The sequence below is a fragment of the Littorina saxatilis genome, linkage group LG10, assembly GCF_037325665.1.
Source record: "Littorina saxatilis isolate snail1 linkage group LG10, US_GU_Lsax_2.0, whole genome shotgun sequence".
NCBI classification, from domain to species: domain Eukaryota; kingdom Metazoa; phylum Mollusca; class Gastropoda; order Littorinimorpha; family Littorinidae; genus Littorina; species Littorina saxatilis.
In genome coordinates, this window is record NC_090254.1 from 34,012,579 (window position 1) to 34,033,380 (window position 20,802).

General features: G+C 50.0%; 1 protein-coding gene across 6 annotated transcripts in view; it reads left to right on the forward strand.

Annotated features, from left to right (window-relative positions):
• The window catches only part of LOC138978648 (protein split ends-like), a 94,553-nt gene that overhangs the window by 56,902 nt on the left and 16,849 nt on the right, over positions 1 to 20,802 (forward strand). For 2 of the 6 annotated variants that reach the window (XM_070351416.1, XM_070351417.1), the window contains exon 12: positions 77 to 9,872. In XM_070351416.1, the coding sequence (XP_070207517.1) occupies positions 77 to 9,872 (9,796 nt within the window). The remainder of the gene's footprint in view (positions 1 to 76; positions 9,873 to 20,802) is intronic. The other 4 variants (XM_070351421.1, XM_070351418.1, XM_070351419.1 and 1 more) reach the window with 4 other exon arrangements.

The following is a 20,802-nucleotide window of genomic DNA, read 5'->3' on the forward strand; positions in this document are numbered from 1 at the left end:
CGACTACTGAAATAATTTGCTATGACCTTATCATACAGTCGAGTGATAATGTTTTCTTTTTTTGCGTGTGTTGCAGTCGCCAGTCCTCAGAGTTTAGCCAGAGCGGGTCTTTCTTCAACAGCAAGGATGACTACGAGCAAGAACTGCGTGATTACGGACACGTCCAGCGGGAGAGAAGAGAGCGCGGCCACTCCCCTCGCCGAGGAGAGGACTACGACGACAGGTCCCGTCAGTCATCGCGGGAAGTGTCGCTCGACTGGAACGATTCAAAGGGTGTGTACACCGGGACTCGCAGCTCCACCCCTAGCAGTGAACACAACTCTTTCCGCTCAGAGCGCTACGTGTCGCGCATCTTGGAAGACAAATCTTTCAGGACCAAGTATGAGAAAGACAAGCCTGACGACAAGGGTCTGGACAGGCTCAGTGATATTGGTGATCCTCGAGGGCGAAGGTCGCCCATGCCCGAGGATGATGACATGGAATCGGGATCCCCTCACACTCCTTTAGCGGACGAACCTTTCTCTCGGATGTATTACACTCGCGACTTGGACGCTAGTTCCGATTCCAGGCCGACTGTGACTGTGATAGAAACCAAGCCCAAGCTGAAGAGCTTTTTAGTCAGCCAGCCTGGACACAACTCCACCCCCTACACCCCTAAACTGGGCTCGGAAGTGGCGTTACCGGAGAAGTCCAGTGTGCGTAAAAGACTTCACGAAGAATCTATGTCTTTGAAAGATGCCAGTAATAGAAAGAAGGGTGAGCGTCTGAACGTGGACGGCACTTTGACGCTGAAGATGACTCCGCAGCGCAAGCAGCAGAGACACACCTTCGGGAAGGTGGTGAAGAACGACGCCAAGTCCCGGGTGAAAATGGAGTCTGGCTTGGTCAGCCCGGGCTCCTCGGGCAGCCACCCGGAGTCGGAGAATGGGTCGCTCAGCGAGACGGAACTGCAGAACCTCCAGCTGCAGAAGCAGAAACTGCTGGTGGAGCTGAACAAGGAGGAGGTGGACCCAGTCTTTGACCACCGGCAGATGGAGGAGCTCAACAAGGTGGAGCTCAGGCTCAAAGAGAAGCAGAAGCAGAGGCTGGCCTTGCATAAAGGCCGCCTTGACGTGGACTTCAAGGTCAGTGTGGACTCTGGGCTGCTGGACAGTTCGGAGAGCAGCCCCTCGGACAGTAAGCGCCGGAGGCTGGACTTTGAGGGGGAGGGTGTGAAACATTCCTATCACAAGGACAACGGTGGTGTAGGGTCCAGTGTCAAGCTGCCTCCCAAGGGCGGGCGAACTGTGGTGGAAGTTTCTAGCGGCAGAAAACCGTCCTTGGAGCTGGAAGTGAGCGGCTACTCTCGGACAGCGGTCAAGTCTCAAAGTGGTTTGGCAGGACCCAAGGCCACAGTCACAAGCAGCCTGGGGAAAATGAACTCTGCACACAAGGCGGTGAAGGGAGTACCCAAGCCTGCCTTGTCTGGCTCTTCAGCTGTGCTGGAGAAGACGTCGGCCTGGAGTTCACAATATGGTCCCAGCCCCTTGGCCTGCTTCAGCCCCACGGTCAGTGAGGAGGCACAGGATGTGGAGTCCTCTGAGAGCATCAAGAGCTCCCCCAAACCTGCCTCCCCCCTGGACTGGTCAGGCCCTCCCACCGCCCTCTCCCCCACCATCAGTGATGACTCCAGCCGCTTGGATCTCAAGTCATCTGAACCGGGTCTGTCTTCCCTCGCGCATGTGGACAGTCTGTCCTCGGACAGCAGCGGGGAAGAGACTAACCCGGGAGAGCCGTCGCTGGAGGACAGGATACGTATGGTGGACGAGATCATGAACGCTTCCTTGAACAAAGCGCCAGACGTGTCCACTCTCACCCCCAGGGATTCGGGGGTGGCGTCCCCCTCCCTGTCCACAGCCAGCAACATGACCTCCTCCCTCTACTCCAAGTACAGAATACGAAAGAGGATAGACACCCAGTCGCCGGGACAGTGTGGGCTGTCAACTGACAGAAAGAACGAGCCCTCAGAGATCATGCAGGCACTGCTGAAACGTCGCAGCATTCTGGACCAGGATTACAGCCGTCTAGGACACCAGTCGACGGAAAAGGTTGAGACGACGGTGACGATTGGACAGTTTGGTGGCAGGCCGGGTATGCACGCAAAGCCTTCCATGTTTGGCGTTGGATTACCTGGGCGCCCCCTGCCTGCTGTGGATACCAGCGGTGTGCCTACAGTGGCGGTGTCCTGTGCGCCGCCTGTCACCACCGCCACCGCATCCCTGCATCTGCCCACGACAACCACCACCACCAGCTTTGCCGGACAACCTATCACCACGGTTACCACCTCCACCATGCACCCTGGCTACCGCCACCCCATGCCGGGCAGTGGAGGAGGGCTGGTTGTTCCCCCTTCCCCTGGAGTGTCTCCCCGGGGCCTGCAGGCAACCCCAGCTTGTTCTTTACCTGGCTCTCGCTCTCCCCGCTCCAGTGTGCCCCCCTCCCTCTCCCCTCACACTGCTGAGCACCCCACGCTGGTTTCGGCAGGGCTGGCTGTGGGCCCGGACAGATCTCGCACCCCTATGTCAGCCTGCGCAGGCCTTTCAGACCAAGACAATCTCAGGCTGGCTATGTCCAATGCTGACAGCCGGAGAACTTCCCTGCCTGTGTCCAGCAGTAGTGGCTCCCTCAATCACCATCCACCAGCCTCAAAGCAGGACTTGACGTCATCGTTACCTGCCCACGCCACTCTGGATGTACCAGTTGTGTCCGTTGGAGGTCGCAGCCCCAGAGGAGTAGCGTCGTCTGTGAATGTGAACTCATCCTTAGCTGTGTCAGCAGCCTCCTCTGTGTCTTCTGCAGGTAGAAAGGATACCCCATCAGCTCCTGCTGGCCTGGATGTACCCTCGTCTGTTGTGGATACCAGTCTCAGTGTGGATGCTAAGCAGTCCAGCGACAGTAATGTGTGTGTTGTAGCTGTCGCCCCCACTGCAACAGACCCGCCCAAGAAAGACTCTCCCCCTGCTGCTCCCAAGAAAGAGGAGAAAGACTCATCCAGCAAGCACAATGAAGGGGGGGTGGTCACCAAAGACCCCAACAGCACCACCACCTGCGCTGTTGCCACAGTGACCACCACCTCCTCTGCCAGTACCTCGGCAACATCTGTGATGCATTCCACTCCGGCTTCTACCTCTAGTGTAACCTCATCATCGCCCCTCACCACCAGCTCAGTGACCACCTCATCCATCACCTCATCCGTCACCTCATCGGCAAGCGGCAGGTCTCACGGCGACCGGCCCACCAAGCCCAAGACAACGCACAGCCGGTCTGTGGACCTGACTGTGAAGCACGACCCACTCTTCGCTCCAGACATCAAACCAGACCCGCCCAAGCCACAGCCCAAGCCTTCCTCCTCCAGGGATAAAGACAAGGCCAAGGGCAGTGGCGACGCCAGTGTCAAACACGACTCTACAGCCAAACCTGAAGCAGAGACAACAAAGGAGAAAAAGTCTCACAGCAGATCCTCTCAAGCGGAGAGGAAACTGTCCAAGGCATCGTCCAAGGATGCCTCGCAGGACCGCAGTGAGAAGAAAGATGGCGACAAGCAGGAGCAGAGCTCTTCCGGTCAGAAGTCAGAGAGATCCCGCCACGAGTCTGGATCGCGGTCCAAGGGCAAAGAAGAAAACAACAGCAAAGGGAAGGACACTGATTCCCACGCCAAGACCAAAGACAAGGAGTCTGGCAACAAACATAAAGATGCTGCGGGTACATCCAACAGCAAAGAGGGAAACCCTCACCCTAAAACCAAGGACACAGAGACTCCAGCAAAATCCAAGGAAGCTGAAGCACGCCAGAAAAGCAAAGACAAAAAAGCCGACAAGACGAAAGAAAAGAACGCAGAGCCTCAGGGTAAAGGGGACCCCAAAGGCAGTGACAGCCAGACTAAAGTTAAAGACACTGATTCTTCCCAGGGCAAACAGAAAGAGAAGGAAAACAACCCCCGTACCAAGGCCTCGGAGAAAGAAACGGCAGCTGCTCCCAGCAAAAGCAAAGAGAAGGCGTTGGACTCCCAAGCCAAGGCACGCGATAGCAGCTCCCACGGAAAGATCAAGGACAGCGGGGACAACCACAACAAGGCCAAGTCCAAGCACAAAGACGAAAAGGAGGAGAAGGTCAAGAAGGATGGCAAGGACCAGAGCACAGAAAGTGACGCCAAGAGCAAGTCCAAGGACCGCAGCAGTGCCGAAACGCCAGACTCCAAGAAAGCGTCCAAAGAGAAACACCAGGAAGGCCACAAAAAGGAGAAGAAGACTGCTGCAGAGAAGGCGGAGGAAAAGAAGGCTGCAGCAGAGAAGGCAGAGGAAAAGAAGGCTGCAGCGGAGAAGGCAGAGGAAAAGAAGGCTGCAGCAGAGGAAAAGAAGGCTGCAGCCGAGGAAAAGAAGGCTGCGGCAGAGAAGGCAGAGGAAAAGAAGGCTGCAGCAGAGAAGGCGGAGGAAAAGAAGGCTGCAGCAGAGAAGGCGGAGGAAAAGAAGGCTGCTGCGGAGGAAAAGAAGGCTGCTGCGGAGGAAAAGAAGGCTGCAGCAGAGAAGGCAGAGGAAAAGAAGGCTGCAGCAGAGAAGGCAGAGGAAAAGAGGGCTGCAGCAGAGAAGGCGGAGGAAAAGAAGGCTGCAGCGGAGGAAAAGAAGGCTGCAGCGGAGGAGAAGAAGGCTGCTGCAGAGAAGGCGGAGGAAAAGAAGGCTGCAGCGGAGAAGGCGGAGGAGAAAAAGGCTGCAACAGAGAAGACAGAAGCTTCCAAAGAAGATAAGAAGAGCCCCAAAGAAGAGAAGAAAGCTCCTAAAGATGACAAGAAGAGCCAGGGCAAGCCAGAGACGAAGAAAGAAGAGAAGAAGACCGCCGAGAGTCACGAGAAAACCAAGGAGAAGGTCAAGGCCAAAGAGAAGCCAGATAAACAAGAAGCAGAGTCCAATAAACAGGAGACAAAACAGAACAAGACCAAAGCTAACCACACTGAGTCTGGGACAGAAAAGAAAAAGTTTACCATCCCTAAAACGTCAGATGGTTCCGAGTCAAAAGAGCACAAGCCACAGTCCAAGGAGAGTCTGAAGCCCGCTGATGGTTCCAGCAAACCATCGTCATCAAAGAACAGCAAGGAGTCGACCAACAAGGCAAGCAAGAACAAGGACACTGAAGACACCAAACCAGTGAAGAAAAGCAAGAGTAATGACAATGAGAAGGCCAAAGAAAAGCAAAAGAAAGAGGAAGAAGAGAGACGGAAAGAGGAAGAGAAAAAGCGCGAAGAAGATAGGCGAAAGGAAGACGAGAAGAAAAAGGAAGACGAGAAGAGAAAGGAAGAAGAAAGGAAAAAGGAGGAAGAAAAGAAAAAGGAGGAAGAAAGACGCAGAGAGGAGCAGAAAAGAAAGGAAGACGAAAGAAAAGAAGTGGAGAGGAGAAAAGAAGAGGAGAGAAAGCAGGAAGATGAAAGGAAAAAAGAAGAAGAAAGGAAGAAAGAAGAGGAAAAGAAGAAAGAGGAGCAGAAGGAGAAAAGACGGGAAAGAGATAGGCAGAAGAAAGAAAAGGAAAAAGAGAAGCAGAAGAAAGAAAAGGAGAGAGAAAAACAGAAGCGAAAGGAGTTAGAGAAAGAAAAGGAACAGAAGGAGAAAGAGAGGGAGAAAGAGAAAGAGAAAGCTAAGGAGAAGAGGGCGAAAGAGAAGAAAGAGATGAGGGAAAGGGAAAAAGAGAGAGAAAGGGAACAAGAAATGGAAGCAGAATCTTCCTCCTCCCAAAAGGAAGATGACTTTCCGTACCATCTCCTTGAAGAACCTGTCTTCACCTCCATGTACGACACCATCAAGAGACGCTCATGCAAGAAAACACCCCCAACCGAGGGTGAGTCGCGCAGTAAACATGGCAAGTCTTCGCGGAGAGGCTCCGGCAAAAGGTCCAAGTCAAGAACCTTGTTTGATGATAGTTCTTCTGACAACAGTGATGGAAATACGCTGTCATCACTTGGGTCAGACTCGGATAAGTCGGACAGTGATGCTCACTCCAAATCCAAGAAGACACCCCTAAAGAAGAAGAATCAGACGCCCGTAAAGAAGAAGCGAGCACTGATATCCTCATCCTCGGACGATGAAGAAGAGGAAGTTGACGAGGCTGCATTGCTGCGAGCAGCTAATAAGTCTAAACAAAAGCCTACATCCGAGAAGAAAAATTTTAAACAAATCTTCAGCTCCTCTTCAGACTCGGATGAGGGAGGGAGAGATAGTTCACCAGAGAGGCCACCTCCGAAACCCAAGGCACTACCAGCCAAACAGCCAGAAAAGAGGAGCAAGCCCAAGAAAATGTCCAAGAAGCGTAAGTCTGCAGAGGATTCCAATGATTCTGATTTACCGGATCTGGAACCTGTCCCCCCTAAACGTGAGACAAAAATTCCCAGCCATCTCACTACAGTCTCTGATCTCAGTCTATCAGAAGATGATGAAGAAAAAATGGAGCCTGAGCCACCCAAGAAGATCAAGAAGAAAAACAAGGTGGAAAAGGAGAAGCCATCCAAACCCAAGAAGACCATTGAGGAAGCGCCTCCAGCCAAGAAGCCGAAACTTTCTGCCAGCAAAGAAAACCTGACAGAGAACAAGGAGAAGAAGGAGAAGAAAGACAAAGTGTCGGAGAAGAAACCGGCAGCCAAGGAAGAGAAGAAGATGCCTGTGCTGGAAGACGAAAAGACAGAAGCTGCAGCCGTGCCTGACAAAGAGAAAGCTGCAGCCATGCCTGACAAAGAGAAAGCTGCAACTGTGCCTGACAAAGAGAAAGCTGCAGCCATGCCTGACAAAGAGAAAAACCAAGAGAAAGACACTGCAGCACTGGACACCAGCAACAAAGAAGGCAAGAAGAAGAAAGACTCTGCCTCCAGACCCAAGAAAGCCAAGAAGGAACACAAGGAACCGCCTCCTGAAGAAACTCCAGCTGTTGAAGAACCGGCTCCAGAATTGAAAAAGGACAAGGAAGAGGCTGCGGAGAAGAAGAAGGACAAGGAAGAGGCTGTGGAGAAGAAGAAGGACAAGGAAGAGGCTGTGGAGAAGAAGAAGGACAAGGAAGAGGCTGTGGAGAAGAAGGACAAGGAAGAGCTTGTGGAGAAAAAGGACAAGGAAGAGGTGGTAGAGAAAAAGAAGAAGAAGAAAAAAGCAAAGAAGGAAGAGTCGGACACTCAAGTGCAGGATGAGGCTGTTGCTTCCAAGTCTGAAACACCAGCCCAGGCTGTGGAAGCGGTGGCACAGAAGCCTGCAGAAGGGCCAGCAAAGTCCAAAACTCCTGCCCTTAGTAGCGAGGAGAAAGCCAACAAAGCAGAGCAGAAGGAGAAGAAGAAACGCCAGAAGGCGGAATCTGAAGCCAAAACTCCTAAGCTCTCTGAATCTACAGACAACACTGAAGCTGAGAAAGCCACGGAAGCCAAAAAGACTTCATCAAGCACTCCCAGGAAAGATAAAGCTCCAGAACCCGCTTCTGGAAAGACACCAGTGTCAACTCCTGGTTCTGAGTCAAAGAAGAATGTGGCTGGCAAGCCGGAAAAGGAGAAGAAAGAAAAGAAGGCCAAAGCCAAAGCGGCACAGGACAAAGGATCAAAAGGAGACAAAGACTCAGAACCTACGACAGTGGGCGCTAAGGATGACCACGCTCGGGATCCTATCCTGCAGATATTAGCTGACGACATGCTCAAGGACAAAGACGACAAGAAAGACAAGTCTAAGGAGGACAACTCGGCTTCTGATGACCCAAACAAGTCCAAACCCAAGAAAAAGAAGAAGAAGAAGGAGATGGAGGTGCCAGAGAAGAGCCCCCAATCGTTCGCCATTAGCTCTCTGGTGGCAGAGACTGTCATGAAGCATCCGGAGCCAGAGCCGCCAGCCCCTGTGGCCGAAACCACTGAGGACCTTGACCCCTTTGTCAGCTTCTGGGGTCACCCCGCACCTCTCATCCACAAGAAGAGAGACAGTATCCCCAAGCCTGATGAGGGAAAAGAAAAAGAGGATAAGGAGAAGAAGCCGGAGACACTGCAGGACAGGCTGTCCAGCCCAGAGAAGACTCCAACACGTCCGGTCACAGTGGAGACCAAGACGCCCGAGGCGGTCACCACCAAGCCTGACACACCCAAGCCTGAAAGCAAGTGGCCTGAAGAAAAGGCCAAGCCAAATTGGACCAACCTGTTTGGTCCACTGGATCAGGACAGCAAGCCCCTTATCAACATTCCTGAAGAAGCCTTCAAGCCAACCCTAGAAGATGTGAGTGAGAAGTCGGACACTGAAGCTCCAGCCAAACCCAAGAAGAAGAAGCCCAAGAAAGACAAGAAAGATACACGCAAGGGCTCCAAGGAGATTGACCCCTTGGCAGCAGTGGAGCTGTGTCTGGAGGCCACAAAGACCAACAGCCAAGACACCACACTTCTGCTTCAGGATGTGATCGACAAGAAGGCTGTCTTCCCAGAGAGACGCTTCTCCTATGAGGACAACATCACCATCCCAAAAGATTCTTCCCCTCTCTTCTCGTCTCCTCCCCACAAGCTGGACAAAGCCTCCCCCAAGCAACAGGACTCCAAGGAGTTTGCCGACCTGTCTCAGCCCGAAGGGGAAGAGATGGGTTTCTTCACCCCCTTTGTCAAACCAGAGAGGGTGGAGAAGGCGACTTTCAGCGGCGCAGAGCAAGCTGTGGCCGAGACAGAAGGGGCCAAGTCCCAAGAGGAAGACGGCTTGGTGCACATTGAGAGAGACGAAAGGGACGAACAAGCGGCCTCGGACGAAGCGGCCCGCGCAGTGCAGGCCCTCATGGGTGGTCTGGACGATGAAACCAACCAGTTCAGTTTTGACAGTGGAGAGAGCCTCCAGATTGCAGGCATGCACCCAGAACCCAGCGGAGCGTTGGACCCTGCAGCCACACCCACCTCCCCCTCCACTGCCCTCATGGAGCCCATCGCCCTCCAGGGCCAGCCAGAGACGGCCGGACCGGTCATACCCGAGGCAGCGGAAGCCCCGCAGACGTCCACACAGCCCGACGTGCAGCAGTCTCTGTCTGTCACGGAACAGGGGCAGCCACCTGAGAAGTCTCAACCCCCTGAAGAGACCACCCCGGAGACAGGCAAGAAGGGTCAGAGACGTGGCAAGAAACAGCGCTCCAAGGGCTCCAAGGACACTCCGCAGAAAGAGGACCAGGCTCCTCTGCAGCCTGGAGACACACCCTCTGCCTTGAAAGGATACTTCCCTGGCCAGTCACCACCTGTGCTGAGCGAGACACACCTGCCCAACGTGCCGGAGTTGCCCAAGGCTGAGGACATCGAGGCCAAGAAGAACCAGATCGATACCTATGACTTCGACAAGTTTGAGGACAGTGACCCCGGTATGGATCTCTCGGCGCTCATCGGCATCCAGTCTCCATCCACTGACGAGGGCCTCCCAACCATGAAGTCTCCACGACGCAAGAACTCTAATATGCGTGGCGGCCGAGGCAGGCGGGGGCGTGGAGGGGGTTCCGTCAGGGATACCCCGGAGAAAGCCAACAAGGCTGACCAGCCTCCACCATCACCTATGGTGGATCCTGTGCTGACATCTCCAACCAGTTCCGCAAACCAGATGCACGTCATCCCGCCGTGGCAGCAGGCTATCGTCAAGGACGATTTGGCCAGCCCAGAATCAAAGACCGACCTGGATTCTTCCTACGGGGAGGCGGAGCTGGTCATCAACCTGGAGGATCAGGGAACGCCCACTGACGGCGAGGAGAGGATGAAGGCCCAGTACCAGTTCGGGTCAGACTCTGAGGACAAGTCTCCTGCACACCAGTCCTCAGCACCGGGCTCCAGCCCCTACAAGACGCAGCGGCCGTCACGCACACGCAAGCCCACCAACTACAAGGCCATGGACCAGCTGGTGGGCTTGACGAAGAACCGCCTGGGTATGACTGGAGCACCCAGACTGGCTTTGGTTCAGAACCAGCCAATCGTCCAGGTATGCTCTCAGCCGTATACCCTGCGACCTCACCAGTGCGCATAACTGTCTCACGACCATGGTGAAGACCCAAGGTGCGAGAGACAGCCCGAAAGGCAGAGCGCGGAACTGGTAGACCTGATCGTCCCACCGGAAACGGAGCCATTTCCGGTCGGACGGATGCACCAGAATATGGAAGTATGTATCCGTCAGGTCTATGGAGGTCGCCCAGTCTCCCGGGCGGAGGGAGTCTCTGACCGACGCGGGCGTCTCCATCTTGAACCGTATCGTTCTCAGGAAAGTATTGAGATGCGATAGGTCCAGGACGGGACGCCACGCCCCCGAGGCCTTTGGGACGGCAAACAGCCGCCCGTAAAAGCCGAGGGACGTGTGGTCTAAGACCCTCTCCACCGCGCCCTTCTGCACCAGAGCAACGATTTCCGCCTGGAGGACGGACCTTGCTTCTGGCGAGGAGGGAGGCTTGAAGCCCGGCAGACGCCGCGACAGAGGTGCCTTTCTTTCGCCCCAAAGCAGACGAAAGCCCGATCCCACGACGCCCACGATCCACTGGCTGTGCACTAGGGCCGCCCAGTGAGAAAGTGCCCTTGAAGGGCCCCCCGCCATCACCAGAGTGGAGGGCGGGGGGGTGGTGGGACCGGGAGCACTTCATTGGGGGTGAGGCTTGCTACCAGAGCCGCCTCGCCCCTTGCCGGGCGCCGATCTTTTTCTCGAGCCACGAGAAGCCGATCTGGCCTTCTTCTGTCCGGCAGGCCTGGAAGAACCAGAAGCCTGAGGCTGTTTAGGCGGAGCGGGCTGAGCCTGTGAAGGCTTGGCCTGCTTGAACGCCTGCAGAGAGAAATCAGAGAACTGAGAATCCCTGTTCATCTGTATTTCAGTCTTCCTGGCGTCGAACGCCAGACGGCCAAACAGAGAGCCCTCTGTCATGGGAGACGCCCGCAGTGTGTCACAAGTGGACTGGTCCGTGAACTGAGAGTGACCCAGAAAAAGATCTCTCCTGCTCATGACCGTATGTGCGTACTGCATCGCTGACAACCTCATTTGCTCTTCATTGACTCTAGCCAGAGCCGAAAGAAGAGTTGAGATGTCATCAGCGTCCTGCTCGACCGCGAGGACAAAGGGGTCCAGCGTCTCGGTCATAGCCCTGGTAAGGGAACGCAGGAGCGTCTCGGAGATCGAAGCCAACTCTAAAAGCTGACGACTAATTTCCTCCGATGCCATGAGGGTATGTTCGGGGAGAACAATCCCCGAATCACTCTTGATAGGCTTTGCCAGCAACGAAGCCAACTCCGGCGTGACCGGAAGCGGTGCACGCGGAAGGGCAAAAGGAGCAAGCCAAGAGCGACCTGTCTTCGGTAAAGCAAACTTCTTGTGATGTGTGGGCACAAAAGAAGACGCTTGCGTATCCGAAGCCAGCCAAGCCCGAGCCAGTTCCGGAGCCGGTCCGTAAGGTACCAGCAGAGGAACAGCGATGCCCGGCTGCGACCGTCCTGCAGGAGAGGGTCGCGCCAGCACCTGAGAAAGCTGGTAGGCGACTGATGGGGATTCGGCGAAACGAAAGCGGGAAGCATCCTCCTTCTCGTACCGAAAATCCGCCATCGCGGAGGGAGCGGCAGAAGCCGACGTAGGCAAAGCCACTGCCCCCTCTGCAAAGTATCTGGATGTAACTTCCGCCGCGTCCTCAAGCGCCAGTCGAAGCTGAGACGGAAATCCAGAACGAGCAGCTTCACTGACTACAGACTGCGTGTCTGCATAGTCGAGCGAAGCGTCCCGATCATAGCCCAATGAACCAGCAGCAGTATGGTGTGCAGGAAAACCGGAAACCGGAGAACCGGTAGGCCGGAAATCATCCTGGCTCATATCCCGATCAACAGGAAACGCAGAGCCGGAAGACGCAGTCACCATTGCCGCCGGAACTGAACCGGAAGTCGACATCGCACTAGACAAGTGCTGTGAAGACTGTCCCGGAAGCTCAAAGGACGTACCCGGTCTCTCACCCACTGACATTCGTGTAGGAGCAGTGTGCAAGAGACTAGGAAAACCGGGCGGAGCCGGAAGCGCTGCCGACGGAGCCGCGTACAGCGGAAACGTCTGCTGCGAGGACTGGGGCCGGAAGCCCGGTGGCCGAAAGGCCAGTCCACAGTCGACACCAGCAGGGACCTTCGTGGGTGTGCCAGATTGACCTTCGTTTCCGGGAAAACCCGGAAACGCGACTTCCGCAAGCGGAAGCCGCCCTTGCTCCGTCATAGCCCTACTCGCTGTACGATCGGAACTAGACGGAGCAGCATATCCTGACTGGCAGGAAGTTTGCAGGTAGCGAGCCTGCGACCAAGAACTGTTGCTCAAGAGAGAGCGTCCGGTGGCTTCGCGAAAGCCGGCGGAGCAGTTCGACTTACCGTCTGAGCTCCAAGCAAGAGCAGTAGAAGACGAGAGTGAACCAACATCACGGGCGGGCGTCTCCGACAGGCACACAAAAGATGCCAAGGAGTGAACGCCACCCACTGCCGATGAAAGCGGAGCGCTGAGAGCCGGCGTGGCTCGGTGTAATTCGTCACGCACCAGGGTACGAATTTCTGGAACCAGCGAACGCAAAATCGACGAAACCATGTCAGCTTGCCCCGCGCTAGAAACTGCGACCGGGCGAGCTGACACAGACACAGTTGTAACGGGAATGCTAGGCTGCCCCCCAGCATTAAGGCTAACGGGGGCAGAAATGGGAACCGACAAGAGTACGTTTTTATCTTTGTCAGAAACCAAAACGAGCGGAGAACTTTTAGGCAGAGGTTTATCTGAGGAAGACTTTGCCTTAATCCGGCCCTTGGCATCACCCTTACCGCGTTTCTTATCGCTATCAGCCATAATGACTAACGCGCAAAACACAGCACAACACAAAGTTACTGAGCAAAAAATTTTAACAAGTCCAAACAAGGACGAAAATTTGTCAATAACAATGAAAATTCCTGTCAACAATAAGACAAAATTGGAAAGAGCTCACCAAAAACGTAGTGGCAAGCCAAAAGACGGGTTAGGTGACCGGTGGGTGCCCAAAAAACACCTGCAAGCAGTCACTCACGGAGCCAAAATGTTCACGACCTTCCAAGTGTAGGCTGAAATGTCGTATGAGCTACACGTGGTGTTTACAGGGGAAGTGACGTCATGTAACCCCGGATGGGAGGTAACTCCCCGGGTAGACAGTCATTACCTTGCCTGTGTTTACACTTTTTGTGTTGGGTTGCTTCCCTTTAAAATTCTTTAATACGGGTAGCCTTTTCAGATCTTAGCATGTTAGACTGCGTCAATGCTTTTATGTGATTCGGAGTAAGAATATGTAATTTAATGGGTTTTTACGTGTATGACCGTTTTTACCCTGCCATTTAGGCAGCCATACGCCGCTTTCGAGGGGAAGCATACTGGGTATTTTCGTGTTTCTTTAACACATCGAACTCTGACAATGACATAAACCACACGATCTTTTCAGTGCGCACTTGGTCTTGTGCTTGCGTGTGGGGGATAAGGCACTAGCAGGTCTGCACATAAGTTGACCTGGGAGATCGAAAAAATCGCCACTCTTAACCCACCAGGCGGTAGTGTCCAGGATTGAAGTGCTTTCAAGACGGGTCGTCACCAATAATGTCATTTGACCACCACCACTCCCCAAAACAGAAGGAAGGTCCTCCCCATCACGTGTTTCATTCACCTGATCTTATGAACCTTACCATAGGGGCGTGTTTCAGTGATGTGCCAACACTCTTCTGCGACATCAATCTCTATCTTGACATCTGAGAGAAGAGCGGAGTCTCCTTCCTCCATGCTGTTTGGAGAAGCCATGGTTCCTGACAGTTCAAGGTGCTGACTGTTCACTGATCAAGGTGTTGGCAGATCATAGCAGCTCACTCTTCACGGTGTTGGGCGATCATAGCAGCTCACTGATTAAGGCGTTGGCAGATCATAGCAGCTCACTGATCAAGGTGTTGGCTGATCATAGCAGCTCACTCTCCAAGGTGTTGTAGGTTCATGGTTGATCAGCGTTCGAATCATTGCTGTGGGAACAACAATGTTCAGCAGTTTAAAGAAGCAGAGAAAAGATTTCTCTTTCGCTCACACACACTAAAGTGTTTGGACACAGTAGAAAGCCTGCTTAAAGTAAAATCATGCTTTTGACTAAATGTTTTCTAGCGAACGACGAAGAAGAAGAAGAACTAAATGTTTGAACATAGACGGGGAATTGTGACAAGGGTGGTGGTGTATGTGACTGTATGTGTGCATGTATAAAGCCGTTCAGAACAAATACAATGTACATGTATATATAACTAGATGAATACCCGCTTCGCCGGGAAGAAGTACAGCCGAATACCTGGCTTCGCCAGGTGTACGCCGGCTTCGCCAGCGCACCGTACGAAGGAAGGGAGATAAACGCGCAAAACACTGGAGAAGATAAGGAAGAGTTACTGAGAATGGATGTACAGAAAAACCAAAATCGGTTCAGCGCTGCGCGCTGAGAGCACGTGCTAACAATTTTCATCGACCAGATTGTGTCCGGGGTCTACCTGAATATGCCCACCAAATTTGAAGCAGATCCATCGAGAACTTTGGCCGTGCATGGCGAACACACAGACAGACAGACAGAAGCCGTATATAAATATAGATTCTCCCAAGTGATACCCCGAGATGTTTTTGATAAACCAAGGGACATCATTTACACAACAGAGTTGCCTCCCTTGATTAAAAATGGCAGTTTTAATGATGTTTCTGTTCTTAAAACCCATGTAAAAAAACACGGAAATCATTCATACAGTTCATTTTGTGACTTCAAAAGTCTTATTTGTTTGTTTGTTTATTTGTTGCTTAACGTCCAGCCGACTACGCAGAGCCATATCAGGACGAGGAAGGGGGGATGAAGGGGCCACTTGTCAAGCGATTCCTGTTTACAAATGCACTAACCCATTACTTGTGTCCCAGCAGGCTTTAGTAAAACTAAATTAATACCTACTGGAAGATTACCAGTTTCCAGTATGTTAAAATAGGCTTAACCTATCTACTGCTGGACTTACATCAGAACACTAACAGATTAAACTATACATGAATCGCGAGACAAGCGGAAAGAGAAGAGATTTTTGGAAAAAATACAGGTGAATGAGCAAGAAGGCAGAAAAAAGAAAAGAATTCATGAAGAAAAAGAGAGCATGACAGGAAAGAGGAACCAAAAATCTACCTAACAGCAAACTAGAAAGCTCCTGCGGTTCCAAAAACAGGAGGGGCCTTTAATTTCATAACCGCAGTGCCCCACTGCGGGATTCAAAAGTCTTAAATGACTTGTTAATTATACTTACAGGGGCAGGTTCTGCAAAATTAGAGTGCTTAATTGCTACTAAATCATGAGCTATGTATAAGGCAGGTCTTACGGTAACTTCACCGTCCATCTCACATTTCCATGGAATTGCTTGAACAAATTTTTCCATGAACTCTGCTCGGCCCTTTTACAGCAGGCAAAAAATTCGGGAAATGATGTCTGTCGCAAATTGAATGATAGCACACAGTTTATCGATGACACTCTTGTGAAGTCAATTTTTATTTCAATAAATCTTAGTGTTTTCTGTCTCTTTTTTAACATACAAACCACCACAAATAACCAAAAATACATAAACAAACAATTTTTTTTGTTTAAATATTAGTCAACAATATGGCCTGGGACTGGCTTCACACCTTTTGAAGGAAGGGTTTGGAGGGGGTAGTAGACAAAACGGTCTGGCTGACCAATATATTGTGGTTGCCAGCTGGGGTGGTGTGTTGGGGACTTGACACAGTTTAGACTATTGAGTGTTGCTTTTGAAATTGCCTGCTTCTGCTTTCAGGTATGTTGAATCAGCAAGCAGAATGCCATTGCCCAAAACAGGAACCAGGAGAAACATTTGATACAGTGCAGCCATTGAAAGGACAAGGTGCAGTCAGCACTCACAGTGATACCTGGCTGAAACAGGAGACAAGAGACCAGGACAGTGGTACTGTACCTCTATTTATATCTTTGTCGAATATAAGCCATGTAGGTCTTAACATGGGGGGAATCTGGGTGGCCGAGTGGTAACGCACTTGCGCTCGGAAGCGAGAGGTTGCGAGTTCGACCCTGGGTCAGGGCGTTAGCAATTTTCTCCCCCCTTTCCTAACCTAGGTGGTGGGTTCAAGTGCTAGTCTTTCGGATGAGACGAAAAACCGAGGTCCCGTCGTGTACACTACATTGGGGTGTGCACGTTAAAGATCCCACGATTGACAAAAGGGTCTTTCCTGGCACAATTGTATTGGCATAGATAACAAGTCGCGTAAGGCGAAAATACAACATTTAGTCAAGTAGCTGTCGAACTCACAGAATGAAACGGAACGCAATGCAACGCAGCAAGACCGTATACTCGTAGCATCGTCAGTCCACCGCTCATGGCAAAGGCAGTGAAATTGACAAGAAGAGCGGGGTAGTAGTTGCACTAAGAAGGATAGCACGCTTTTCTGTACCTCTCTTCGTTTTAACTTTCTGAGCGTGTTTTTAATCCAAACATATCATATCTATATGTTTTTGGAATCAGGAACCAACAAGGAATAAGATGAAAGTGTTTTTCAATTGATTTCGACAATTTAATTTTGAAAATAATTTTTATATATTTAATTTTCAGAGCTTGTTTTTAATCAAAATATAACATATTTATATGTTTATGGAATCAGAAAATTATGGAGAATAAGATGAACGTAAATTTGGATCGTTTTATAAAATTGTTTTTTTTTTTTACAATTTTCAGATTTTTAATGACCAAAGTCACCAAAGTCATTAATTAATTTTTAAGCCACCACGCTGAAATGCAATACCGAAGTCCGGGCTTCGTCGAACAATACTTGACCAAAATTTCAACCAATTTGGTTGAAAAATGAGGGCGTGACAGTGCCGTCTCAACTTTCACGAAAAGCCAGATATGACGTCATCAAAGACATTTATCAAAAACATGAAAAAAACGTATGGGGATATCATACCCAGGAACTTTCATGTCAAATTTCATAAAGATCGGTCCAGTAGTTTGGTCTGAATCGCTCTACACGCACGCACGCACACGCACGCACGCACACACACACATACACCACGACCCTCGTCTCGATTCCCCCCTCGATGTTAAAACATTTAGTCATAACTTGACTAAATGTAAAAATGTCCACCCAAATACCCGTGTGACTTGGAATAATAGGCCGTGAAAAGTAGGATATGCGCCGAAATGGCTGCGATCTGCTGGCCGATGTAAATGCGTGATGTATTGTGTAAAAAAAATTCCATCTCACACGGCATAAATAAATCCCTGCGCCTTGAATATGTTCGCAATATAAATTGCATAAAATTAAAAAAAAAAATAAAATAACCTGCGCTTAGAACTGTACCCACGGAATACGCGTGATATAAGCCTCATATTGATTGATTGATTGATATATTAGCCAACAAACGCTTTTGCTATGTCAGCCATGCAATACTGTAAAACCTGCCATAATCTTAAAGATATATAGTCTAAGCCGTCATTTTGGAGAGTTTTCCGACGATTTGGACCTTCAAAAACTCAAGGGACATTCACTGACACTATACTGTAATTTAGAAACACCTGCAATAATTTGCTCAAAACAGCTCTGAAACTATGCCAAATAATTAAATAAATTTTAATCAGCGAGTGGTTTGCATCACCTTCTCCAAGTTGCAGGAGTTGAGACTTCTGGTCTTCATCATTATCTATTTAGTTTTCATAGATACCCATTCGTCAACATAGATCAAGACCGTTGGATTAAGGAAGTCAAATGTACAGTCTAGCTTAGGCATGCAAAGTCCGTGCCATACAGCGCTAAAACGCTTCGCACAACAGAAACAGACCTTTCTAAAAATCAAAAGAAACTAGCAGCTATAGGGAGGATGTCAGACGGCTTTGCTTATCGGCAAAAGCTATACGCACTCAGAGTGTATACAGGATCGATAAGTCTGTATACACTCCGGCAATGAAAAGCTCTGTTACAAATCTGTAGCCAATGAAATGCCCCCTAACAAGTCGTTAGGAAGTAGCCAATGAAAAATCAGCCTGGCGTATGGACTTCCGCTATCTCTTTTTCGGAGTGTTGAGGGTTCGCAAATAATGTACATTCACATAGTATACAACCGTTTCTAGGTCGATACACACTCCAAGTGTGTTCCAAACTCTGACAATAAACTGCCATGAAGCATCAGTTTCGTGTGTGTGTTTGTTCCCAGCATACTTTGATACCATGAATCGAAAGTGAAGCGTACCTTCGCAAAATGGCGTCGAATGACGCTCCGAGTGTTGATGCGGTTCAGTGTCGAAAATGCAATCTACGTCACAGCAAAGGCCGTGCAGCATCAGATTGTTTTCGTTTCTTTAAACTCTTATAATCAACTGCTCTGCGTTCCAATCGCAAAGTGGTGTCGAATGGCAAATTCGCTTCGTGACCGGAAGTTAAAGCCGGAGTGTATACAGTGGTCAGGTCCTATATACACTCCGAGTGCGTATAGCCAGTGCGTTGTTTATCTCACACAAACTCAATACTGACTCCCATCCAAATTGCTGTTAATCGTACTGTGAACCATGTATTCATTCCCATCTTGGATTCTAATTTGTGATCAGAAATGGTATTTTGACTTTCAACACAAAATATTTCTTTTCTTATTCATGGGAATGGGACGTAACCGCTTACTGCGATTTTGAATACATCGAATTTTGGGTAAAATTGATCGAATAACATCACAAATCTGCTTCAGTTGCAAGATCTAGACAAGAATCTCTCACTCAAGAACCGCTGGAACTAGGCGGAGAAACATTCAGTCTAACGCCCTCCCGATAGCTGCACGTAATGAAACCACAGGAGCCGACGACGACTATCAACGTGACGTTTTTGGGTGTGCGCATATAAAAAAAAAGTCTTCAAAGTTCACTGTACATAAGGTGGATATAGTGTACAACTCCAGCTGGTCTTCTTGCTGCTGTACTTGCGGTTTTAGTCCGTTTGCCCTAGAATGTAGGCTTTCCAAGCAGTTAAAAATGCTATGTTACAAATACAATGTTAAAAACTGGATACAAACTACTGAGGCTCTCACACTGGTATCTGGCCCCCAAACGCTGATGAGAAGGCGCTAGGCTTACCTGTTTCAAATCCACTGAGATTCGGCGTGTGACCTCTACTTATAACACCGACTGTAAAAGAAGTCACTGGTAGCTTGAGTACACAGTGATAGCACAAATAATTCACTTGCTCTTCAATGTCAGCGAATGGCGTTTGCTCACGTGACAAATGGCAGCAGTAGCCAAACAGAGTGATTTCCCTTACGTCTTTTGCCTGAACTGCCAAAAAAGAAAGGATAGGCGCCAGAAAAGTACAATCAAACCCTGCTCAGCCGGCAATGCTTTAAAACTGAGAGCTGTGAGGTCACGAAATGATCGTGGCTCAGACGAGATTAAAAGATATGCTAATTCGAAAACACAAACTAATACTGATGTTAACATCAAATTTTAAAGAAAAGTCCACCCAAATTAGTAATTAGTGTACGCTGACAACAAACCGTAGCTCTCTATTTTACAAGATCCGAGCACATGTACCCTTCAACCCCGACCTGCATGAAGAGAGAGAGAGAGCGAGAGAGAGAGAGAGAGACAGAGAGAGAGAGAGACAGAGACTAGAGAGAGAGAGAGACAGAGAGAGAGGGAGCGGGAGAGGGAGAGGGAGAGGAGAAAGAGAGAGAGAGAGAGAGAGAGAGAGAGAGAGAGAGAGAGAGAGAGAGAGAGAGAGAGAGGGGGTGAGAGAGAGTTTGTCATTTACACAGACCTTCCGCCAACTCTTGTGAAACCTCAAGAGGAGCAATATAAGATTTTTTTTAAATTTTTTGAGTAGCAAATAGTGTTTTAACAAATGTATTCCCACATCCGCAATTATGCCCTCTTGCACAAGATCAGACATATGCCGGAACATAAAATGGCCATTAGAGAGCATCTGCAGTGACACTTTTCAGTGCAGACGATGTTTAATGACTGATTTTGTGACCACTACACTTACTGTGTGGAAAGCAAAAATGAGTACCAGGACTGACAAAAAAGAGGGAACGGTTCCATGTTTGTGATTATTTGTTTCAGAGTAGCAATCTTTCGCTTAGCGTAGCAGTTGGCAGCTCTGTGAATGCGTAGACATGCAGCAGGTTGAAAAAATAATGTCATTAGATACTTTGGTGACCTGTTCATGTGACTATCACCATGGACACACAAACAAACACAATGACAGACAAGTCTTTCTCTCCATCCAATCCAAAAATACTACACAACATCAGCAGCCACTGGCATGGCAATGATCTTTATTCCTTTCTCTACCTTCCCACATCCACTTTGCCTATACCGGACTGGGTGGCCACATATTGACCGACATGCAGTTTGTTGTTTACTTCATCTTGTGTTGTTATGTGGGGTCCACTAACAAAATAAAACATGTCTACTCTCTTCCGTGTCTGGCAACGTTCTCTTTCAAACTGAAGCATGGACAAGCACAATCAAAATTTAACTAGAAACGCAGAGAGCTTTCACACATCCTATCAGAATCTTGGCACAGAAGATCTCATTAATAAATCAGACAAGCGGGGGTGGGGGGGGGGGGGAGATGGGGAAATATAGACAACAACTTTTGATCTGTCCTGCATGCTTCGCTCATCCACTCGTATCAGAGGAAATCACACCCACTTGACACTTCCCAACTATACCCACTTAAAAAACAGACTGACTGTACATTGCATCAAAATCACTTTTTTGACAAGGATGAAAGTCGCTTGTTCATTTCA